The sequence below is a fragment of the Jaculus jaculus genome, chromosome 3, assembly GCF_020740685.1.
Source record: "Jaculus jaculus isolate mJacJac1 chromosome 3, mJacJac1.mat.Y.cur, whole genome shotgun sequence".
NCBI lineage: Eukaryota > Metazoa > Chordata > Mammalia > Rodentia > Dipodidae > Jaculus > Jaculus jaculus.
In genome coordinates, this window is record NC_059104.1 from 188,437,984 (window position 1) to 188,460,087 (window position 22,104).

General features: G+C 43.5%; 1 protein-coding gene across 1 annotated transcript in view; it reads right to left on the reverse strand.

Moving 5' to 3' along the window:
• Prmt3 (protein arginine methyltransferase 3) overlaps positions 1–22,104 on the reverse strand; it is a 99,899-nt gene that overhangs the window by 36,319 nt on the left and 41,476 nt on the right. Inside the window, exons 11-13 of the mRNA XM_004650814.2 lie at positions 14,370–14,448; positions 4,433–4,620; positions 2,610–2,696 (exon numbers count right to left, since the gene is read on the reverse strand). Coding sequence (XP_004650871.2) covers positions 2,610–2,696; positions 4,433–4,620; positions 14,370–14,448 — 354 coding nt within the window. The remainder of the gene's footprint in view (positions 1–2,609; positions 2,697–4,432; positions 4,621–14,369; positions 14,449–22,104) is intronic.

Here is a 22,104-nt window from a genome sequence, read left to right on the forward strand (position 1 = left end):
AAAAAAACAACCCAGAAAATCCTACCACACACTAAAATCGGTATCTTCAGTGTTGAGTACACCCACCAAGGTGGAAAGCAAAGCATTCCTCCCCACATACTGAGCAAGCTCTCAGCAGTGCACCCCAACCAATGCCCACCTGCCAACCAAACTCTGTACCTCCCCACATCCAAAGAAACATTTTAAAAATGTTAGTCACAGGCTGAAGAGATGGCTTAGCAGTTAAGGCATTTGCCTGCAAAGCTAAAAGACCTCTGTTCAATTCCCCAGAACCCACGTAAGCCAGATAGATGCACATGGTGGCACATGCGCCTGGAGTTTGTTTGCAGTAGCTGGAAGCCTGGGAGTGCCCATTCTCTCTCTGTTGCTCACTCTGCCTTTTTCTCCCTCTCAAATAAATAAATAAAAACAAAAATATTTTTTAAAATGTTATTTATTGTGTGTGTGTGTGCGTGCACATGCAGTGGTCAGAGGACAAGTTCAAGATGTGTGTGCCCCACCTTCTTTCACACAGGGTCTTCTGTCATGGCACCACCAGACTGCAAAGAAATGTGAGATCAGCTGGTCCATGAGCTTCGGATTCTCCTGCCACACGCATGCACCCCTTTGCATATGGGTTTACATGGGTACTGGGAATTAAACCTGGGCTTTGCAAACAAGTACTTTTAATTGCTGAGCCATCTCCCCAACCCTAAACTTTTTTCAATACCAAAGTTTTGGTTATACATCATCAGGTTTTCCTTGTTTTGTTTCCTTAATTTTACTTACAGAACTAAGGATAGATACAATTTCTCTTAACACTGTGCTTCTTACACTCTACCTATAGAAAACAATTCAAATAAACAGTAGGAAACTATTTTGTAGCCCAAGCAATTCAGCTTAAAAAACTTTCCAGTTTCCTGATAAGCTTGGGATCCACACAGCCTAGCTTCCAAGTAGACATGCTGACTGAGAGAAGGAATGGGGAACAGGGAACAGCATGGTGGGAAAGCATACTGTGAGTGCTTATGGCACAAGGTGAAGAGGTCATGGTGTGAGGGACCCACCTTTCTCTTCACAGCACTGACAGGCCGGGGGTAGAGTCCTAGGTGCAGTTCTAAGGACTGTTTCTAGAAGACGAGGCCTTCCAATGTGTCTATGAATGACCTAAATCACTTTAGTAAATGACTGTCAGTGTAAGCAAGCTGGTCTAGATCCTGGAACCCACAGCCACAACCAAAGAGCACAGTCATGAGAGGCAGCATCCTCTGGACGCACATGAGAGTCGGCATCCGAGAGGCACCATCCTCTAGATGTACAAAAAGGGTCAGCATCCTGTACGTACAACGAAGAGTCAGTGTCCCCTAGATGTACAGTGACAGTCAGCATTCTCTAGACGCGCAACAAGGGTCAGCGTCCTCTAGATGAACAATGAGAGCTAGCGTCCTCTAGACATACAACGAGGGCCAGTGTCCTCCTGATACACAAGGCACAAACTATACATAATTGACAATGAGTAGTTGTGATACTTATACTTGACTTTTTCATCTGTTTTCTTCTAGTGAAGGTTAGTGAAAACAGATGAGAGGTTACTTAATAGTTATGGTAATGAGAAATGATTTGCAAGACTTCCCTGTGTGTTGTCCAGTTTCCACTTACTATGGTTGTTAAATTCCTAGAGATTACTAGTGTCAGAACATACAGGAAAAACAGGAGTTAAAGCATTTGTTCTGAAATTTTAAAGTAATTTCAATTACTAAAATGTAAAATTAGAAAATTTGTTGAGAAATGTAGAAAATAAAATATAATATAGCTTTTCATTAATTAAATGTATATAACGGTGTCCCAAGGTTCCAAAACTAGAATCGAAATACTCACCCTTTAAAAATTATAAAAATTTACGGGCTGGAGAGATGGCTTAGCGGTTAAGCGCTTGCCTGTGAAGCCTAAGGACCCCGGTTCGAGGCTCGATTCCCCAGGTCCCATGTTAGCCAGATGCACAAAGGGGCGCACGCGTCTGGAGTTCGTTTGCAGAGGCTGGAAGCCCTGGCGCGCCCATTCTCTCTCTCTCCCTCTATCTGTCTTTCTCTCTGTGTCTGTCGCTTTCAAATAAATAAATAAAAAAAAAATTAAAAAAAAATTATAAAAATTTAGCCAGGCTTGGTGGCATATGCTTTTAACTCCAGTACTCGGGAGGCAGAGGTAGGAGGATTGCCATGAGTTTGAGGCTACCCAGAGACTACACAGTGAATTCAAGGTCAGCCAGGGCTAGAGTGAGACCTTACCTCAAAAAAATAAATAAAATAAAAAAATAAAAACTTCAATTAAATGAAAATCCTAGATGCACAACTTTTGTTACTTGTTTGAGACAGGGTCTCATGGCACCCTGGCCTATCTCTGACTCCACATTTGGCCAAGGCTGACTCCTCATCCTCCTGCTGCCTCGTTGGCATGCTCAGCTAACTTCTGAAGCCCCATTATCTATGAATCATCTCAATGGCCTAGCAAAGGTAAAGATAGACTGTCAAAGGCAAGAGCCTCCTTCACGCATCATGCCCTGCAATAAACTCATTTCTCTGCAATAGGCCACACTGCTGGGGAGCACTACAGAGGTAAAAGGAGCAGCTTACCGTACACGTGGATGTCCTGGTGATTGTCAAGGAGAAGTCTGAAGAAAATTCCAAGTCTGACAGAGATGTGGTATGGCAATCTATATGCTACTCAGTAGAAAGGAAGAGATTAGTGAAACTAAGAGACCAAGATAGACACTACTTACCTTTTATACACATACACAATGCTATGTAAACCACGGCATTATAAACTTTAATCACACTGTGGTGAGGTTATTTCCAAATTTAAAAGAAATTTAGTTAATTTTTTATTTTTATAAACTCCCCCTCCCTTTCTTCCATGTAGCCCAGGCTGGCTTTGAACTTTTTATGTAAGCTGAGGATGACCTTGAACTCCTGATCCTCCTGAGAACTGGGATTACAGACAGGTTCCACCACCACATCCATCTTATGCAGTGCTGGGTTTGATCTCAAGGCTTCACGCATGCTAACCAAGCACTCTACCCACTGAGCCACAATTAAAGTTTTTTTTTTTTAAAAGCAAATTAATATTGTCTACTTCACCTTTCTATAAGCAATAATAGGCATTAAATCATGGCTCTCATTTATCAGTTTTCTCAAGCCATACCGCAACAACATAGTTGAGTGACAACAGAGGGCTGGGGAGCTCAGCTGTTAAAAGGGCTTGCTTGCAAAGCCTCCCAGCTCAAGTTCAATTCCCCAGTACCCACGTGAAGCCATGAGTCTAGAGTTCATCTGCAGCTGCAAAAGGCCTGGTGCACCTTCTCTCTCTCAAATAAAATAAATGAAAACACAAAATAACTAAGAAAAAAAGAAAAGGACTTCAAATGAGAAATATTTTTCTGAGCTAGGCATGGTGGTACGCTTTTAGTTCCAGCACTTGGCAGGAAGGTCACTGGGTGTTCAAGGACAGCCTGGGACTACACAGTGAGTTCCAGGTCAGCCTGAGCTAGATTGAGTCCCTTCCTCAAAAACAAAACCAAGAACAAAAAAGAAAGAAAAGAAAAAAGAGTTTTCTGTGCTTTACCTCCAATGATTTTGGATCCCACCTGTGGTACACCTATCTCCTTTACTACGTTACATGTAGTACTGGTTAACCTTTAGACTAGTGAAGGGAAAAACTGTTTTTAAAGTTCATTTCCCTCAGTGTATCTAAAGCTGTTAGTTATGTATTAGGAAAGCTCCTAACAATTCAAACCCCAAGCAGCAAAACTATTGAGCTCTGCCTCTGCCGGATCACCTCAGCTCACTCTGGAGAGGGAGGGGAAGAGGGAGGAAGGGGGGAGGGGGAGACAGGACAGGGGCCACCCTTAACTCATGGGGAAAGTGGCAAGGCAGGAGGTGGTGAAGCAGAAATGACACAAAAGGAAGACTTAGCTTTCATTAAGCCAAAGTAAATGCAAATGACTCAACCAGCTCAAAGTTAGATTTGAAGGTAGATAAGCTGAGTAATAGTGTGATTCCAAATGGATGATATTGTCAAGTACAAATATGACCTTGGAATTGTTTAGACTAAATTAGAACAGGAAGAGGTCTTGCATGTAAAATCAATACACAGAAAGTCCTCTATATCTGTGGATGCAAATGTTAGTCTCACCTGTACTACAGGTGCAGACTTTCTCCTTCTTACATTCCCTAAACAACACAGCACTCACTGCACATTAGGAGCTGAGACTTTTTAAAGAGTGCGGGAGCACATGTACACATCCGACATCTTGTGTGAGGGCCTTTGAGCACCCTCACACTTGCAGGCAGTCCTGGAGCCAATCCCTCAACAAAGAGGGAAGACTGTATTGACTTAAGTAAGGGACTCAGAAAAAAATAGCAATCCTATTATTTAAATAAACTGGTAAAACACCTACCTTAATAACACAAGGGTCTGAAATCAGAGTCTTTGGATCCAGAACTTCTACAACTGCTTCTGGAATAACTGCCTTCTTCATGCAGGACATGTTGAAACCATAGACATCATCCCAGAAAGCAATTCTATCAGCATGCTTACTCAAGTCACTCACAGCCACCAGGCTGATGGTGCAAACGTCAGGGTACACTGCCACCAAGAGAAGGCCAAATGTAAAACACGACCCAGTGCACAGGAGGTGGGGGGGGAGAACGTTAAGAAGGGAGAACCACCAATGTCCCTCTTGTATTCTTCAAGAGACACCTAACACCATGCTGATACAATTGAAATTAGGATTCAAATAGAATTCTTATTAAAATTACTAAAACAATCTTAAAATAGATATCATTAGGCCAGGCATGGTGGTGTATGCCTCTAATTCCAGCACTCAGGAGGCAGACCTAAGAGGACAGCTGCGAGTTCAAGGCAAGCTTGGTGCTACAGTGTGAGTTACAGGTCAGCCTGGGCTAAAGTGACACCCTACCTCTAAAAAACCAAACCAAAACAAAATAATGAATAAATATCATTGATACAAAAGGTTAAAATGTGACAACTTGAAAGCAGTGCTATCTTTACTTTCTCTCATCCATATCCCTCTAAAATACTCAGAAGGGGAGAAACCATTCACAAGGTTATGTAGCATCTGAAAAATCAAATAGAAATTTATAGGTACATAGAGGACCAGTATATTACCTTCTACTCAATACACAAGGATGTTTTTATGATCATCAAGTATGTGCCAGTCTAATTTAGATTCTACGTGACCTTACTCCTCAAGAACCTTGTATGTAACATGGCAGTTATAAGAAAGGGTGTTGTGGGTGCATGCCTTTAATCCCAGCACCTGGGAGGTTGAGGTAGGAGGATCACTGTGAGTTTGAGGACAGAATGACCTACAAAGTGAATTTCAGGTTAGCCTGGATTATAGCAAAACAAGAGAAGGAAGGCAAGCAGGCAGGGGAAAAGAAATAAAGTAGGGAGGGAGGAAAGGAGAGAGGGAGGGGAAAAAAGGAAGCACAAGGAATTCTGGGAGGTATCAGGTAGGTGTGAAAAGGGAAAGTGTGCTCTAGACAGTGAGCAGTGTGCAAAGAGGCCACCCTCAGTAAGAAGTCTGGCGTGGTGGTGCATGCCTTTAATCCCAGTTCTCAGGAGGCAGAGGTAGAAGGATCACCATGAGTTCAAGGCCACCCTGAGACTACACAGTGAATTCCAGGTCACCCTGGGCCAGAGTGAGACCCTATTTCAAACAAACAACAACAAAAAAAGAGGCACAGGCTGGACAGATGGTTTAGCTGTTAAGGCACTTGCCTGCAAAGCCAAAGGACCTTGGTTCAATTCCCCCGGACCCACATATGCCAGATGCACAAGCTGGTGCATGCATCTGGAGTCTGTCTGCAGTAGCTGGAGGCCCTGGTGCACCCATTTTTTTTCTCTCTCTTTATCCCTGCCTCTTTCTCTCTCTCTTTCTCAAATAAATAAAAAATTTTTTAAAAAAGTAGTGGCACAGACAATCTATGAGGAAGAAGCCAAGCAACAAGCTATAGATAGGACACAGCAGTGAACTGGACTTTGCAGCAATGTGATCAGCCATTTGGGAGCACACAGGACAAGCAGAGATACATGCAGAAGCAGATGTAATAATCCAGGTGATGTGAAGCAGGGGAAGGTTGTGGGACTGGAAAGAAGTATCTTCCAGGGACAGTTAGGAGACAGAACTCAGGGCTTTGAGACTGGGTCAAGGGTGACAGTGCTTAGCCTTAGCAATGAACAGACCAGCCATTAGCTTATAACAGAATCAATTCAGACAGACGCAGGAGGAATACAAACGTTAATTGCTCTGGACAGACAAAGATGCACAGTGAGGAAACAGAACACAGCTCTGAAATTCACAAGGTCTTCTGACTGACAGAACAGCCATCAGAAATGTGAACAGGGCAAGTGGACACCCGGCACATGCGTGGTCAGCACCACAGTGGGGACACAGACGAGAAGACGAGGCTGAGAAAGACATCGAGAAAGTATTGCAAGTCACAGAATGGACAGTATGGGAAGAAAAGCTGGGTACAAGTGGTAAAGAGATTTAGGAAAAAAGCTAAAAATACCTTTTCTCTTTCTTTGGACTTACATGCCAAAATCAACTCTCCCTTCAAATAACCCAAATATCAAGTTTTAGAGAATTCATAGAATCAATTATAAATCATGTTTCCATATCAACAGAGAACCAGGATAAATGTACCAAAGAAATGCAGAAAACAAATACTCTCATAATTCCCCCTTCAGATTTAAGCTGTAGAGAAAATGCCTCCTCTCAACTCTGTTCCACCTGTGGACGTTTTCTTATTCAATACGATAGTACCAAACTATCATCCAATGACAACTATGATAAGGTCTGCTGGATCCAACAATTGTATCTGAAACTAATGTATGCGACATCCAGGATAAAGCACCCAGTGCCACCTCAAGGATAAGCTTCTCCAGTCATCCCTAGGGGAGATGTGACCAAGGTGTGCCAGCTGCACAGGGCCAGGGCTCAATGCCATGCAGTTGACTTGCTTTTGGTTCCTGACTGACACACGTTCTTCAAAGAGAGATGTTGGAAGTGCTGACCAGCATGAGCTCAGTAGTTCCCTGCACAGCATGGCTCACTTTTGACAGCCGCCGTGGGCCTTTATGTGACAGCTGTGAAGCTTGCTGCACTGCTGCTTGAATACTCAGCCCTCGAAAGGAACCCAGCGAAGGGAGAGGTAGCAAAGCCCACTTTCCATGGAGGCTAGTGTGAAAGCTGCCACAACCACTGCACGTGGCTGTCACCCACTGAAGCCTTGCCACAAAACAGACAGTGGACCACATCAAGAGACCCTGGCAAAGGAGGAGAGGGGGACAATGGGGATCAGGGGCCACCAGACTCTTTCTGAGTGGCCCTGGAACCACAGTCTATGGGAATGAATACCCTGTGGAGTAATATAACACACACACTGTCCCGTTACTGACACAGCTCACGAAGTTCCACCTTTGTTAACTTTTACTGCTGTCAATTCCAGGTCCGGTTCAGTAAGATGCAGCTCACAGCTCCAGTCCAATGTGCTGCCTGCTTTGTCAATAAACTTTAATGAGGGCTGGAGGGATGGTGTAGCAGTTAAGGCGTTTTCCTGCAAAGCCAAAGGACCCAGGCTTGATTCCCCAGGGGCACATGTATCTGGATTTCATTTGCAGTGGCTAGAGGCCCTGGTGTGCCCATTGTCTCTCTTCTCTCTCTCCTTGCAAACAAATACAATTTAAAAAAATAATCATAAAAAAAACTTTAACGAGAACAACTTGGCATTCATTTGTTTACATGTCACCTAGGCTGCACTAGGTAACTTGCCAGAAATGGAGGGTTGAGAGGGGGTCATCTGGGCTGAGATACAAAGTATTTACTTCCTGGCCTTTGACTCCAGTAATGTGGTATATAGGAGAAACCATGAAGAATAAAGAGTTCTTGAGTGGATAATGAAGATATGGCACATTTATTCAATGGAGTTCTACCCAGTGGTAAAGAAAAATGAAGTTATGGAATTTGCAGATAAATGGATGGATCTGAAAAGGATTATACTAAGTGAAGTAACCCAGGCCCAGAAAGCCAAGCACCGCATGTTCTCTCTCCTATGTGGATCCTAGCTACAGATGATTGGGCTTCTGTGGGAGAAGGAAAAAACTCAGTAGCAGAGGCTAGTAAGCTAAAAAATCGATACAAAGGGAAGAGAAAGGAAGGGAAGAGGGTACTTAATAGGTTGGTATTGTATATATATAAGTAGAATAATAGATAAACGGGGGTGAAAGGGCCCAAAGTGAAGTCAGGGGAACAGATTGAATAAAGGAAAGGTGGAGGGAGGGCTAATCGAAATCTAAGAAGATGCAAATAAATCATATGGAATCCTCCAGTTTCGGAAAATGGAACACTCGGGAGCCATAGATCGTTGTTAGAAAATTTTCAGTTCCAGGGATGGGATACCTTCCAGTGAGTTGTTGGCCAGGGAGGTCCCTGATGTACCCAAAACATTATAGGCCATTGCCAAGGCCCTTGGTTTCCCACCAGGAATTGATGGTAAGTCCCTATTGCTGAAGACTCCACATACTTGGGCTGCAAGGCCCTGGAAAAATCCTGCTGGAACTGAGCTGATAAGCTCCTCCATGTAGAACAGCTGACAAAAAGATGGAAGAAGCCATTCTACATTTAGTTCAATGGGAGAAAGAGATACCACCAGTGAATAAACTCAACAGTGGACACTGCAAGCCTTATAATCGGCCAGCCAGGCCAAATGAGCCAACAGGGTGCAATAGTGGCATGTATGTCATGGTGGAAACCAACTGCCCTCTAATTGGACTGGAGGCCCACTCCAAGGGAGGGAATACATCCCTGATACTGAAAACCTAAAACAGGGGTAGTCATGAGCCCTAGGGGTGTTAACATCTGTGAATGTCTAGATAAATGTATATACTATGCTTATCAAACTGTCCAGTAAGCACTTCACTTAATAGTTGTACCCTTATATTAATGCTACTCTCACTTTTGGTAGAGAATCTTCTCTTTTCAGATGGCAGTGGCCTTGGGATGACTCAGAAAGTATCATGGTGCTGGAAAGAAGTGTCTAGAATACCGAGTAACATCTTGATCACACCTTCCAAGGCTCAGGGTCTAATGCAGAAGAGGTGGTGGAAAGAATGTAAGAGCCAAAGGAAGGGTAGGAATCCTTACAACGTGCTCCCTCCAGACATAAAATGGCCTGGATATCCATGACCTCACAGTGCCTGACACTACCTACACAAGACTATCATAAGAGGAGGGAAAGATTATGACATCAAAATAAAAGAGAGACTTATTGAGATGGGGAGGGGATATGATGGAGAATGGAATTTCAAAGGGAAAAAGGGGGAAGGGGGGCATTACCATGGGACTTTTTTTATAATTATGGAAGATGTTTAAAAAAAATTGATAAAAAATAAAATTAAATAATAAAAAGAATAAAGAGTTCTTGCTGGGCATGGGGGCACATGCCTTTAATCCCAGCACTCAGGAGGCAGAGGTAGGAGGATCAACCTGAGTTCGAGGCCACCCGGAGACTACACAGTGAATTCCAGGTCAGCCTGAGCTAGAGTGAGACCCTACTTCAAAAAAGAAAAGAAAAGAAAAAAAAAAAAAAAGCCCAGAGTTCTTTATGCAAAAGCATTGTAACTTTTTTTTTAAAGAATTTTTTTTTAAATTTTGTTTATTTATTTATTTAAGAGTGACAGACACAGAGAGAAAGACAGATAGAGGGAGAGAGAGAATGGGTGCGCCAGGGCTTCCAGCCTCTGCAAAAGAACTCCAGACGCGTGCGCCCCCTTGTGCATCTGGCTAACGTGGGACCTGGGGAACCGAGCCTCGAACTGGGGTCCTTAGGCTTCACAGGCAAGTGCTTAACCGCTAAGCCATCTCTCCAGCCCATTGTAACTTATTAATAGCAATGAAACAGTTTTGAAACTATGCAGATAAGAAATATAGTTTTATCTCACAAAGGCATAAAAACCATGGCTTTTGTATTCTGACCTATGAATATTTATGAGAGTCTGTATGCAGTGTCTGGGGTCCATGTGGCCCAGATCCACCTCTGCACACACAGCTGTCTTGCTATGGGCCTCCCTCCTGCCAAGATCCCGACCAGCCTGTACCTACACATTCTCATACATTTGTCATTAGAGTTTTTTGGAGAAACTGTAATTGAGTAATTATTCCTGCATGTAAGTGAAATTAGCAAAGTGCTGATTGGACAAAAACAGTCCAGCACCACTGGGAATTCACGGTGTGGCATCTGCGTCCTTCTCGACTCACTGCCCAGAGAGCATTTGTCACCACAGTGAACAGACCAAATGGGAACTTCTTTATCCCCCAGAAAGGCTTCACAAGCCATATCCACCTACTCAACACCAGCATCACTGCTGTATGCAAAGACCTCAGGGTGCCGGGGCTCACAGCAGGAGTGGTCACAAAGAGCTGAACAATTGAGGGAGATTTCACTGAAGCAAATCAGTGCCAGTAAAATGCGAGATATGAGCTGGAGAGATGGGTTAGCAGTTAAGACTTGCCTGGGAAACCCAAGGACCCAGGTTTGATTCCCTAATACCCACATAAGCCAGATGCACAATGCACCTGAGGCCCTGATGTGCCTATTCTCATTCTCTCTGTCTGTCCGCCCCCCCCCCGCCCTTTCTCTGCTTGCAAATAAATAAATAAGTTTTTTTTTTTAAATGCTTGGATATGCATGACAGGAAGTAAAGTCCAAGCCACTGCACCAGCACTACTCTGGGAGTCAAATCATTTAAGAGTCACTGGCTTATATGAAAGGATATCTTTAAAATTAAATAACATTTGAAAATAGGGTATATTTTACGAGCCTTACCTTATAAATAGTGATTAGGCTTAGCTAGACAAACATGTGGGTACAATATGCTTTGAAACCTATGTGTTGGAAAACTAGGAAATGACATCACTGAAATATGGCTGGAAGAAAAAAACTCACCAAAATTAATTGCAGTGGGCAATGAATGATGGCGATGGTGATGGATATATGGGGAAGCAGTCCCTGTAAGCACGCATCTACAGAGGGAAGTGCTGCCCAGTGTCCACATCCCACATAAGGACACATGGTGAGCTCTGCCCATGCTGTCCACATCCCACATGGCCTAAAAACAAGTGTAGAGAGGGAAGTGCTAGGCAGAGGGCACGCACTAGCCCAATGCATCCATTCTTTAAGGCCTAAGTTGAGTTCTGATCTTATGTTCACTGGCTACAATTTAGGAGGAGATGTAACCACCATGGGTCAACTACTCTTTCTGAACAATTTCTTTTTACTGCAGTGCTGGGGAATGAACTGAGTACTTCACACAGGCTAAGTAAGCGCTCCTCATGGAGCTGTATTCCAAGTCAGGGTCTCATTAAGTTTCTCCACCTGCAACTCACTGTAGACCAGGGAAGCCTTGAACTTGAGATCCTTGTGCCCTAGCTTCCAAAATAGCTGGGCTCATGAGACAGCTTTGAAAGAGTTTCTAAAGCAGCATTATAACCTTCACTTTACAGATGAATAAATGAATCTCGGAGTCTGTAGAGTCATACCAAAATGACTGATCTTGATTCTGAAGAGAACTGGCTGTTGACAGAGGCTCAAAGGAAGGTATACCCCTGGAAGCCACACACTCCCCGTCGTCCACCCGGTACGCATCAAGGTAGAAAAGCCCCATCTTCCCACAGTGAATGAGCACTTGTCAGAAGAGAAAGGAGTAGGAGAAAATAGATGGAAAAAGACAGGTAAGAAGCATTAATTACATGAGAAAAATAGAAGTGTTCAGCTTGCCTTCTTTGGCTCTGTGTGAGGAATGAGATGACAGACACAGGAAAGGGACCACAAGCAGAGAACTTGCGAGTGTGAACATGTAACATGCAAGTTTCTGTTTAGCTGGGTCAGAGCCAAGGGCCAAGTCCTGGCAAGAGGTAGGATTGTGGCTGCTGTGACATCTGCTGTGGGTGTGCTTCAGCCACATGTAGTGCCTCACTTGTGAAGAGACCTCACAGGTACCATGGTGCACAATCGCTTTCTAAAATGCCGACACTACTGCTGGTTAGAATTTCCTTCAGAGAAAACAAAGGGAAACCAGACAGGAGAATGAGCAGCCACATTGTGGCGGTCAGGACCATCCACAGCAAATGCATTAACAGGCTAAACCACTTACTGCTGCTGGTGTTTCTGACTGTTACAAATGACTTCTAGCAGCACGGCCTCCACTGGTGCTTCTGCACACACCTCCTCAGTGCACAAAAATATGGAATGAACTGGAGTTATTAATCTCCCTTTCCTCCCTCTGTATGGCTCACATGGCTGCTGTCAGATCTTCAGGAAAACCAACGAGCACCTCTGGGCAGTATGGGAACAGTTGTCTGCATTTTCCCTAGAAGCTCATTGTGAGTGAGACTCAAAGAGGTGTCCTTGCATAGGCAAAGATTTATTGAGAAGAATATGAAGGCAGGAGCCAGGCAGACAAGAACTCCTAGAAGAAGGGGAAGAAATCAAGGCCTGGCCACCTAATGGATTCACTTGTTTTGAGATTGCTCCCCAGATCTCCAGAGCTGTGCTGAGGGTCACATCCAATGACATAAAAAAGGGCAGAGTACATTATTTGACAGCTACTAGGGAAGATAAGAATAATATTATTTCCTTTAGTCATTAAAAAGATCACTATAATTATTGAAAAACATAGCCAATTCTTATAGCACAAAATATACCTGAAACTTCTAGTCAGGTTCACAGCAAAGATCAGGAACACATCGTGAGAGAGCCATAGAAAATATAGTGACCAAATAGTGTATTTGGAAAAAACAAAAGAGAAGAAAAACGTATTTAAGTTGCTACCATAAAAAAATAAAAAGACCAGGCTGGAGAGATGGCTTAGTGGTTAAGCCTAAGGACCCTGGTTCCAGGCTTGATTCCCTAGGACCCAGGTTAGCCAGATGCACAAGGGGGCGCACGTGTCTGGAGTTCGTTTGCAGTGGCTGGAGGCCCTGGCACGCCCATTCTCTCTCTTTCTCTGTCTGTCGTTCTCATGTAAATAAATAAAAAATGAACAAAAAATTAAAAAAGACCTCTAATGTTCTGGACAATCTGTCATGTTTAGCTTCAGGACTTTGAACTAGCACAACTGCCAACCGCAGGACTAGTGGCAGGCAGGAGGCAAGTCCTCTGTCCAGTCCCTGCCGCGGACTCCAGGCAGCACTCACCAACTCTGGTGGTGCAGCTCACTGGCTGGCTCTGAGGCCTGGAGAAAAGGAGAGGGCTAGGGGCACAAGCAGAGGCGAAGGAAACCATGCAGCTCACTTGTAATGAGTCAGTGCAACAAACACAGGTTTTCCAGAAGCTATGGAATTTCCTCAAGTGACAAAGAAATAAACATGACCCTGCTCTTAAAGACAACATTCATCCCAACAAAAGGCCAAGGGGATTCAATCCCATGCCAGCATGCAACTGAAATGATAAAAGGTATTCCACAGACACAGGGGGAAAAATGCTTCGAAATTTATTGGGATCTACTTATACAATATGGGGTGAGAGGTGCTGAAAAACTGTCTAGAAACAAATTACTAACTAAATATTCTCATTAAATCAGAGCAGCAACACTTACAGTTAATGAGGTCATCAAAACTGCCATTGAAGGGAATAATATCCAACTTGGGACAAAAGTAAACAATATGAGAATTAAAAATAAAGTGTTAGGCTGGGCGTGGTGGTGCAAGCTTTTAATTCTACCACTTGGGAGGCAGAGGTAGCAGGATTGCCATGAGTTAGAACCCACCCTGACCATACCTTGGAAAGCCAAAATAAATAAAGAAAGAAAGAAAAGAAAAGAAAACAAAGAAAAAGTTTCTGAGGGATTGTTGATTTGAATATCAAAAGCTTCTAATCACCAGCCCCCACAAAATGTTTTTTCAAAAATGCCATTATCAGGGCTGGAGAGATGGCTTAGTGGTTAAGGCGCTTGCCTGCAAAGCCAAAAGACCTTGGTTTGATTCTCCAGGACATACATAAACCATATGCACAAGGTGGAGCATGCGTATGGAGTTTATTTGCAACAGCTGGAGGACCTGGAGCACCCATTCTCTCCCTCTCAAATAAATTAATAAAAATGTTTTTAAAAATGCCATTACCTTAGAGTCCAGAGTCTCTTACATAATGTTCTACTAGTAACAATAAGGCACACAAATGTTTCAAAGATCCTAATAGAAACATTTCTTATCTCTACTGGGAACATTCTCAGCCATATGAACTTTGTTTGAAAATTCAAAAGGCCCATTTGGTTCTATGAGACTAAAATGAAACAGGAAACTTCATACTCACCTGATCCTTCTTTTGCCAAGTATTTATTCTTTGCATAAAGGACAGAATCTAACATAGACTCAAAAAGAAGAAAATAGCCCTGCACAAAAAGATGAAAACATGAATTTCAGAAATGCGTACTTATCTATAAATAGATCCATTTAAACATGAAGACTGTGCTTTTAGCAAAAAGTAAATAAAACAAAAAAAATTGTCTCTCTGCCACATCATATTCTGTGAAATCAGATATTATTATTTTTCCATATAATAACTGTAGAAAATAATGCCAGCTTACAAAGTGGATCTAGGGGCCAGGTGTGGTGGACAACCACTTTAACCCCAGCACTTGGGAGGCAGAGGTAGGAGGACTGCCATGAATTCAAGGCCACCCTGAGACTACATAGTGAATTCCATGTGTGGTGGTTTGATTCAGGTGTCCCCCATAAACTTAGGTGTTCTGAATGCTAAGTTCCCAGCTGATGGATATTTGGGAATTAATGCCTCCTGGTGGGAGTGTATTGTTGGGGGCGGGCTTATAGGCTTTATAGCCAGTTTCCCCATGCCAGTGTTTGGCACACCCTCCTGTTGCTGTGTTCCACCTTACGTTGGCCAGGGGGTGATGTCCACCCTCTGCTCATGCCATCGTTTTTCCCTGCCATCGTGGAGCTTCCCCTCGAGCCTGTAAGCCAAAATAAAACTCTTTTCCCAGAAGCTGTTCTTGGTTAGGTGATTTCTACCAGCAATGCGAACCGGACTGCAACAGTAAAGTGGTACCAAGGAGTGGGATTGCTGCTAGACACTTGACTATGTGGCTTCGGCCTTTTGGAGCTGATTTTCAAGAGGAATGTGGGAGGATTTGAAACCTTGGCCTAAGAGATGCCTTGCAGTGCTGTAAGTACAGCTTAATGGACTATTCTGGTCTGAGCTCCAAGACCTGAATGCAGTAAGAACTATGGACTGTGAGGTTTGGCTTATGAGGGTGAGAAAGAGCTGTGCCTGGACTGGGCTAGCAGTTTGTGTGAGAAGCTTGCTCTTGTGCCTGTGTCCTGAGAAGTTGTGCAGGGTTGCTTTGCGTAGAAATGAACTGGTGTGTGCAGAGGGATATGGCACAGAAAGAAAAATCTTTGGGTGAACTCTTGCCCGTTCAGCTGCAACTGAGAGATTACAACCTTTGAGACTGGGCTAGCTGACCTGCGCTGGGGCAAGGGAAAGAATGTCAACTCTTTTGAAGGGGCCTGAGTGCTCAAGGAGTCCTGTTCTTCAAAGTCTGCTTTAACAAATTGGATTAACAAATTGGCACCCTACCTGGTATTGTGGAGTATAAGAAATGCTGGAAAGAGGGTCATTGAGTTTGCAACACGGTCTTGTGTTTTGGAAATGGCCATGGGCAGTGTGAAGCAGGTTTGCTGGTTGCCTGCATAGAGACCCCATGGGGCCATGAAGATGGACCGTGGCTTGCAGTGGAGACCCAGTGGAGATGCCGGGACCATGAGATGGCTGCCGAGGAGCTACTGGCCCCGGTGAAGTTTCCCAGGACTGTGAGTAGCCTAGCTGGAGGGGCGGAATTGGAATGCCAGAGACTTGTTGCTGGTTAGAATTATCGGACTTGAAGCTACAGAGTTTGATGTTTGCCCTGGTTGTTTTAAATCTTGTATTGGTTGAATGTTTCTTTGCTATGCCCAATGCCATCTTTTGCAGTGTGAAAATTAATTCTGTGCCATTCTGGGTTTTTTTAAGTTATATTTTGGTATTATGGCTCAGTTAGAAGATCTTGAACTATGGGGATGTATGAACATCATTGGGATTGATAAAAACTATGGGGACTTTTAAAGTCAGACTGAAAGCATTGTATTTTACATCATGTATGGATATCAGTTTATGGGGGCCAGGGGCGGAATGTGGTGGTTTGATTCAGGTGTCCCCCATAAACTTAGGTGTTCTGAATGCTAAGTTCCCAGCTGATGGATATTTGGGAATTAATGCCTCCTGGTGGGAGTGTATTGTTGGGGGCGGGCTTATGGGCTTTATAGCCAGTTTCCCCACGCCAGTGTTTGGCACACCCTCCTGTTGCTGTGTTCCACCTTACGTTGGCCAGGGGGTGATGTCCACCCTCTGCTCATGCCATCGTTTTTCCCTGCCATCGTGGAGCTTCCCCTTGAGCCTGTAAGCCAAAATAAAACTCTTTTCCCAGAAGCTGTTCTTGGTTAGGTGATTTCTACCAGCAATGCGAACCGGACTGCAACACCATGTCAACCTGGACTACAGTGAGACCCTACCTCAGAAAAAAATAAAGTGGGTCCAATAAGTGTCTTAAGCAGGCGATCCTGCACTTTTTCTATTGAGGTTCTCTTCTCTAAACAAAAGACTTCTTCAATGAAGGAAAATATGGGAAAGAAAACTGTTAGCCAAACCTGCAACTCTTTGCAGGGATGGACAAGATTAATCTATTGCAATGCCCCAAACATAAGTTGCCTCTATGGGAACACGCCTCAGTGTCTGAAGAAACTCAATTTCACACTGGAACAGCACAGGAGATGCTGACCACATTCTACAATGACTACAGCTCTCGACATCACACAACTCCATGCACCAAAGCTCCCATGATCACTCACAGAGGAACACTGTCACACAGCTTTCATGATCACTCACACGGGAACACCATCACACAGCTCTCGTGATGACTCACAGAGGAACACTGTCACACAGCTCTCGTGATCACTCACAGAGGAATACTGTCACACAGCTCTCACGATCACTCACATGGGAACACCATCACACAGCTCTCATTACCACTCATAAGGGAACACCATCACAGCTCTCATGATCACTCACAGAGGAACACCATCACACAGCTCTCGTGATCACTCACACAGGAACACCATCACAGCTCTCGTGATCACTCACAGAGGAACACCGTCACACAGCTCTCGTGGTCACTCACAGGGGAACACCGTCACACAGCTCTCGTGGTCACTCACAAGGGAACACCGTCACACAGCTCTCGTGATCACTCACACGGGAACACCGTCACACAGCTCTCATGATCACTCACAGGGTAACACCGTCACACAGCTCTCGTGGTCACTCACATGGGAACACTGTCACACAGCTCTCGTGATCACTCACAGAGGAACACCGTCACACAGCTCTCGTGATCACTCACACAGGAACACCATCACACAGCTCCCATGATCACTCACAGAGGAACACCATCACACAGCTCTCATGATCACTCACAGAGGAACACCATCACACAGCTCTCATGATCACTCACAGGGGAACACCATCACACAGCTCTCATGATCACTCACAGGGGAACACCATCACACAGCTCTCATGATCACTCACACGGGAACACCATCACACAGCTCTCGTGATCACTCACACGGGAACACCATCACACAGCTCTTGTGATCATTCACAGAGGAACACCGACACACAGGTCACATGATCACTCACATGATAACACCATCACACAGTTCTCGTGATCACTCACACGATAACACCATCACACAGCTCTCGTGATCACTCACAGAGGAACACCATCACACAGCTCTCATGATCATTCACACGGGAACACCATCACACAGCGCTCATGATCACTCACAGAGGAACACTGTCACACCGTCACATGTCTTACCATCACCAGCAGTGACTCTGCCCTGGTATTTGCCTCCTTGACAAACTGAGCCACCACTCAGAAAGTTCAACACACACAGCCTTAGCCACAGGAATAGTAACTATGTACTTCTATCAGGAAAGTTAAGGATCAGGTAGGACTATTTTCTAGAAGGTTCCTCATGGGTACTTTAGTCTTATGCTAAACTCTCTATCAATATGCCTATATATGCAGAGAAGAAGTGATGTGTGGAATTTAACTAGCATATTTTTGACATCTGTTATAACTCATGCAGAACTGTGTGGGCAAAGGCTTACAAATGGGCATCCTTCCACCAAGTAAAGTGAATTATAATTTCTGCGAAGGAACTATTCAAAGAAGGACATGTATTTAACCCATGTAAAAAAAAAAACAGCTGTGGATGAAATGAAAGCTCTTAGTCACAAGATAGACATGAAGACATTAAAAGGCACTAATATTAATATCTGAGTACAAAGTAAGTATTCATAATAGGCCAGACATTTTTTAAGAGGGCAAAAATGGTTTATTATTGGTTTGGACCTGCCCAGCTATTTCTAGTATATCTTTTTCAACTAATACAGCCAAAGGTAGGTATTATAGTCCCGTATGTTCAAAGTCCACCTGACTTCCATGAATCACAAACTAAAATCCATGTCTGAATCAACAACTGAAAGCAGCTCCTCTGGCTACTTCTTCAGGAACTGTATCTAAGATGATGTTTTCATTACCTTCCTCTGAGACTAAATGACACTGCATTACTGACTTCGTCTGTGGCCAGGACCAACACAGCGGTTAAGTTGCAGTCTTCTGGACTGGATGTAAACCCTATATAGACCCCTTTCCGAGGTGACCTCAGGCAAGTTCTTATTACTGTGCTTCTGCTTCCTGATCTTAAAAGTGACAAAAAGCTGGGCTATGAGCTCAAGACCACCATGAGACTACAGAGTGAATTCCAGATCAGCCTGAGCTAGAATGAGACCCTACCTCGGAAAACCAAAAAATAGAAAAGAAAAATTACAATAACAAGTACATTCTAATGCACAGGGTGTTGCATGGCTTAAATGTTATTATATGAAATCATAGAATTATAACCTTAGCTAAATTAAAATAGGTATTACTTGGGCTGGAGAGTTGGCTTAGCAGGCATTTAGGCATTTCACTTGCGTGCAAAGCCAAAGGACTCGGGCTGAATTCCCCAGGACCCACGTAAGCCAGATGTACAGGTGGCACATTCATCTGAAGTTGGTTTGTGGCAGATGGAGGTCCTGTCATGCCCATTCTCTCTCTCTCTCAAACACATTACTTTAGTTCTTTTTTAAACGCTGTATTACTGACGGCCTGGCATGGTGGCACACAACAGAAGTAGTAGGACTGCTGTGAGTCTGAGAGCAGGCTGAGACGACAGAGCTCCAGGTGTCAGCTTGGGCTAGAGTGAGACCCTACCTCAAAGAAAACAAACAAAAAGAATATGCTTATGAAGAACTCCTTGGAATTTTAAAATTATGTTTAGTTGAGCATAAACATTTATAAAACTAGGGCTGAAGAGTGGTTCAGTGGTGAAAGGCAGATGCTTGAAAAACCTTTCAGTCAGGATTTGATTCCCCAGTACTCAAATAAAGCCAGGTACATAAAATGGCACATGTGTCTGGAGTTCATTTGCAGTTGTAGAAGTCTCTCTCTCTGTCTCAAATAAAATTTTTTTTTTTTTTTTGTTTTGTTTTTTGGAGGTAGGGTCTCACTCTAGCCCAGGCTGACCTGGAATTCACTATGGAGTCTCAGGGTGGCCTCGAACTTACGGCAATCCTCCTTCCTCTGCCTCCCAAGTGCTGGGATTAAAGGTGTGCGCCAACACACCTGGCTTAAATAAAAATAATTTTTAAAAATTGTATCAAACTAACAGTTACTTCAACGAGTGATCCTGTTACAACTCATAAGTCAGGATAGAATTCTTGCTGGTCTTTTTCAGAAGTCTATCAGAATATATTTTCTGTTTTTTATTTATTTCTTCTTTTCCTCCTTCCCCTTTGGTTTTTCAAGGTAGTCTCACTCTAGCTCAGGCTGACCTGGAACTCACTATATAGTCTCAAGGTGGCCTTAAACTCTCAGAGATCCTCCTAACTCTGCCTCCCAAGTTCCCAAGTGCTGGGATTAAAGGTGTGTGCCACCACACCTGACCTCATTTATTTATTTTTATTTCATGGGGAGTTTTTAAAAGAATTTTTTGTTTCTTTAAATATTTATTATTTATTTTTTCATGAGAGAGACTGGGCACGCCAGGGCCTTTAGCCACTGCAAACGAACTCCAGATGCGTGTGCCACCATGTGCAACTGGCTTACATGGGATCTGGAAAATCAAACCTGGGTCCTTAGACTTCAAAAGCAAGTGCCTTAACTGCTAAGCCATTTCTCCAGCCCCCTAAAAAAACTTTTTTTGAGATGGAGGTCTCACTAAATTAGCTTGGAAACTTGTTAGTTCCAAGGGTGGCATTTAACTTGCAGTGATCCTCTTGCCTCTGTTCAAGTGCTGGGATTAGGCATATGCACCATGTCCAGCTCAGAATAAACTTTCTTCCATCACCTATTTAATCAAGCCAGTAAAGACTATGTATAAGAAAATACAAGACCACTCAAACTTTCTTTAAAACTAAAACAAACAGGGTGTGGTGGCACATGCCTTTAATCTCAGCACTCGGGAGGCAAAGGTAGGAAGATCGATGTGAGTTTGAGGCCAAACTGAGACTACACAGTGAATTCCCGGTCAGCCTGGACCACAGTGAGAACCTATCTCAAAAAAAAAAACAAACCAAAAAAACCCAAAAAACAAAAACATAAAATACAATAAAATGAGTTTATTAAACTGGCCAAGTTGGTGCCAATTCTAACTGTGAGAATCTTCCAAAACAATAGCTAGTGAGAAGGAAGAGGAGAAGGGGGAGAAAGGCCGGGGGGGGGGGCGGGGGGGGAGGTAAAGATAATTAGCAAACACACCATCCATGAAAGTTATGCCTGCTTCTTATTTTTCAGTTAGTCTTTACTAGATCCAAGACTTTCCAAACGCAATGTTGCAGTGCCTTAGGTGACCTGTATAAAGGCTCAGCATAGTGCCTGCTACACAGTGAACACACAATGACCGTGACATGCCTGTTTAACGTGATGGAGGTTTCCACATAGCGTGACTGTGCTAACAGACAGAAGCAGAAGGCTAAAGCCAGCCTTGCTTCACCTCCCCTACTTTTCATCCCCCTCTGTTGTCATGGGTCTATCATTAAAATAATATTCTGTTTCTGATAAGATATTTTCATTCTAAAAGCAAAATCATATCTGCTTGAGTTTCAAAGACTACCTAAACCCCAAGGAATAAGGGAGCTAGCCTGTCCATGGGAAAGCATTCCCTCCAAACAAAGACTCCACATTTCACCTGCAACAGAAGCTCTGTCACATTAAGACTCCATGGTGGTGACAGTTTACTACTTCCTTGTTTCAAATGGCTGAACTTCTCTGATGTCACTAGGTAAACTCTTTTTTCCTTCCTTCAAGTCTACTTCCTTAACTAGTTCATTACAGCACTTATGAATTAGAATATTAAGTATTCTGTGTCCATTTCATGCTACTAACATAAGCTCCAGGAAAAGCAAGGATGTGGTCCATGTTTCTTGCTTTCTTTCTTTTTTAATTTCTTTTTTTTTTTTTTTCAAGGTAGGGTCTCAGTCTGGCCCATGCTGACCTGGAATTCACTATGTGGTCTCAGAGCGGCCTTGAATTCATAGTGAGCCTCCTACCTCAGCTTCACGAGTGCTGGGATTAAAGGCCCGACTGGTTCATGCTTCTTGAAGCTGTAAGGGGCAGGACTGGGAATGTGGCTGATACATAGCAGGAGCTCAGCAAGGAATTCCTGGATGAATAGGGAACAGCCAATACTTTGTATTATATTTGTTAACATGAAATCATATAAGTTGAAATTATTTTTTTTAAATGATAACTTGCTTTCAAAAGCTGAAAGTAGTAACAGTTGTTCAAAGTACTCAGTGCTTCACAAAGATTATCTCACTACCTCTTCAGAGCAGAGGTTGGTGGTTCCATCCACTGATAAAGACACCAAAAGTTAGAAATGCTATG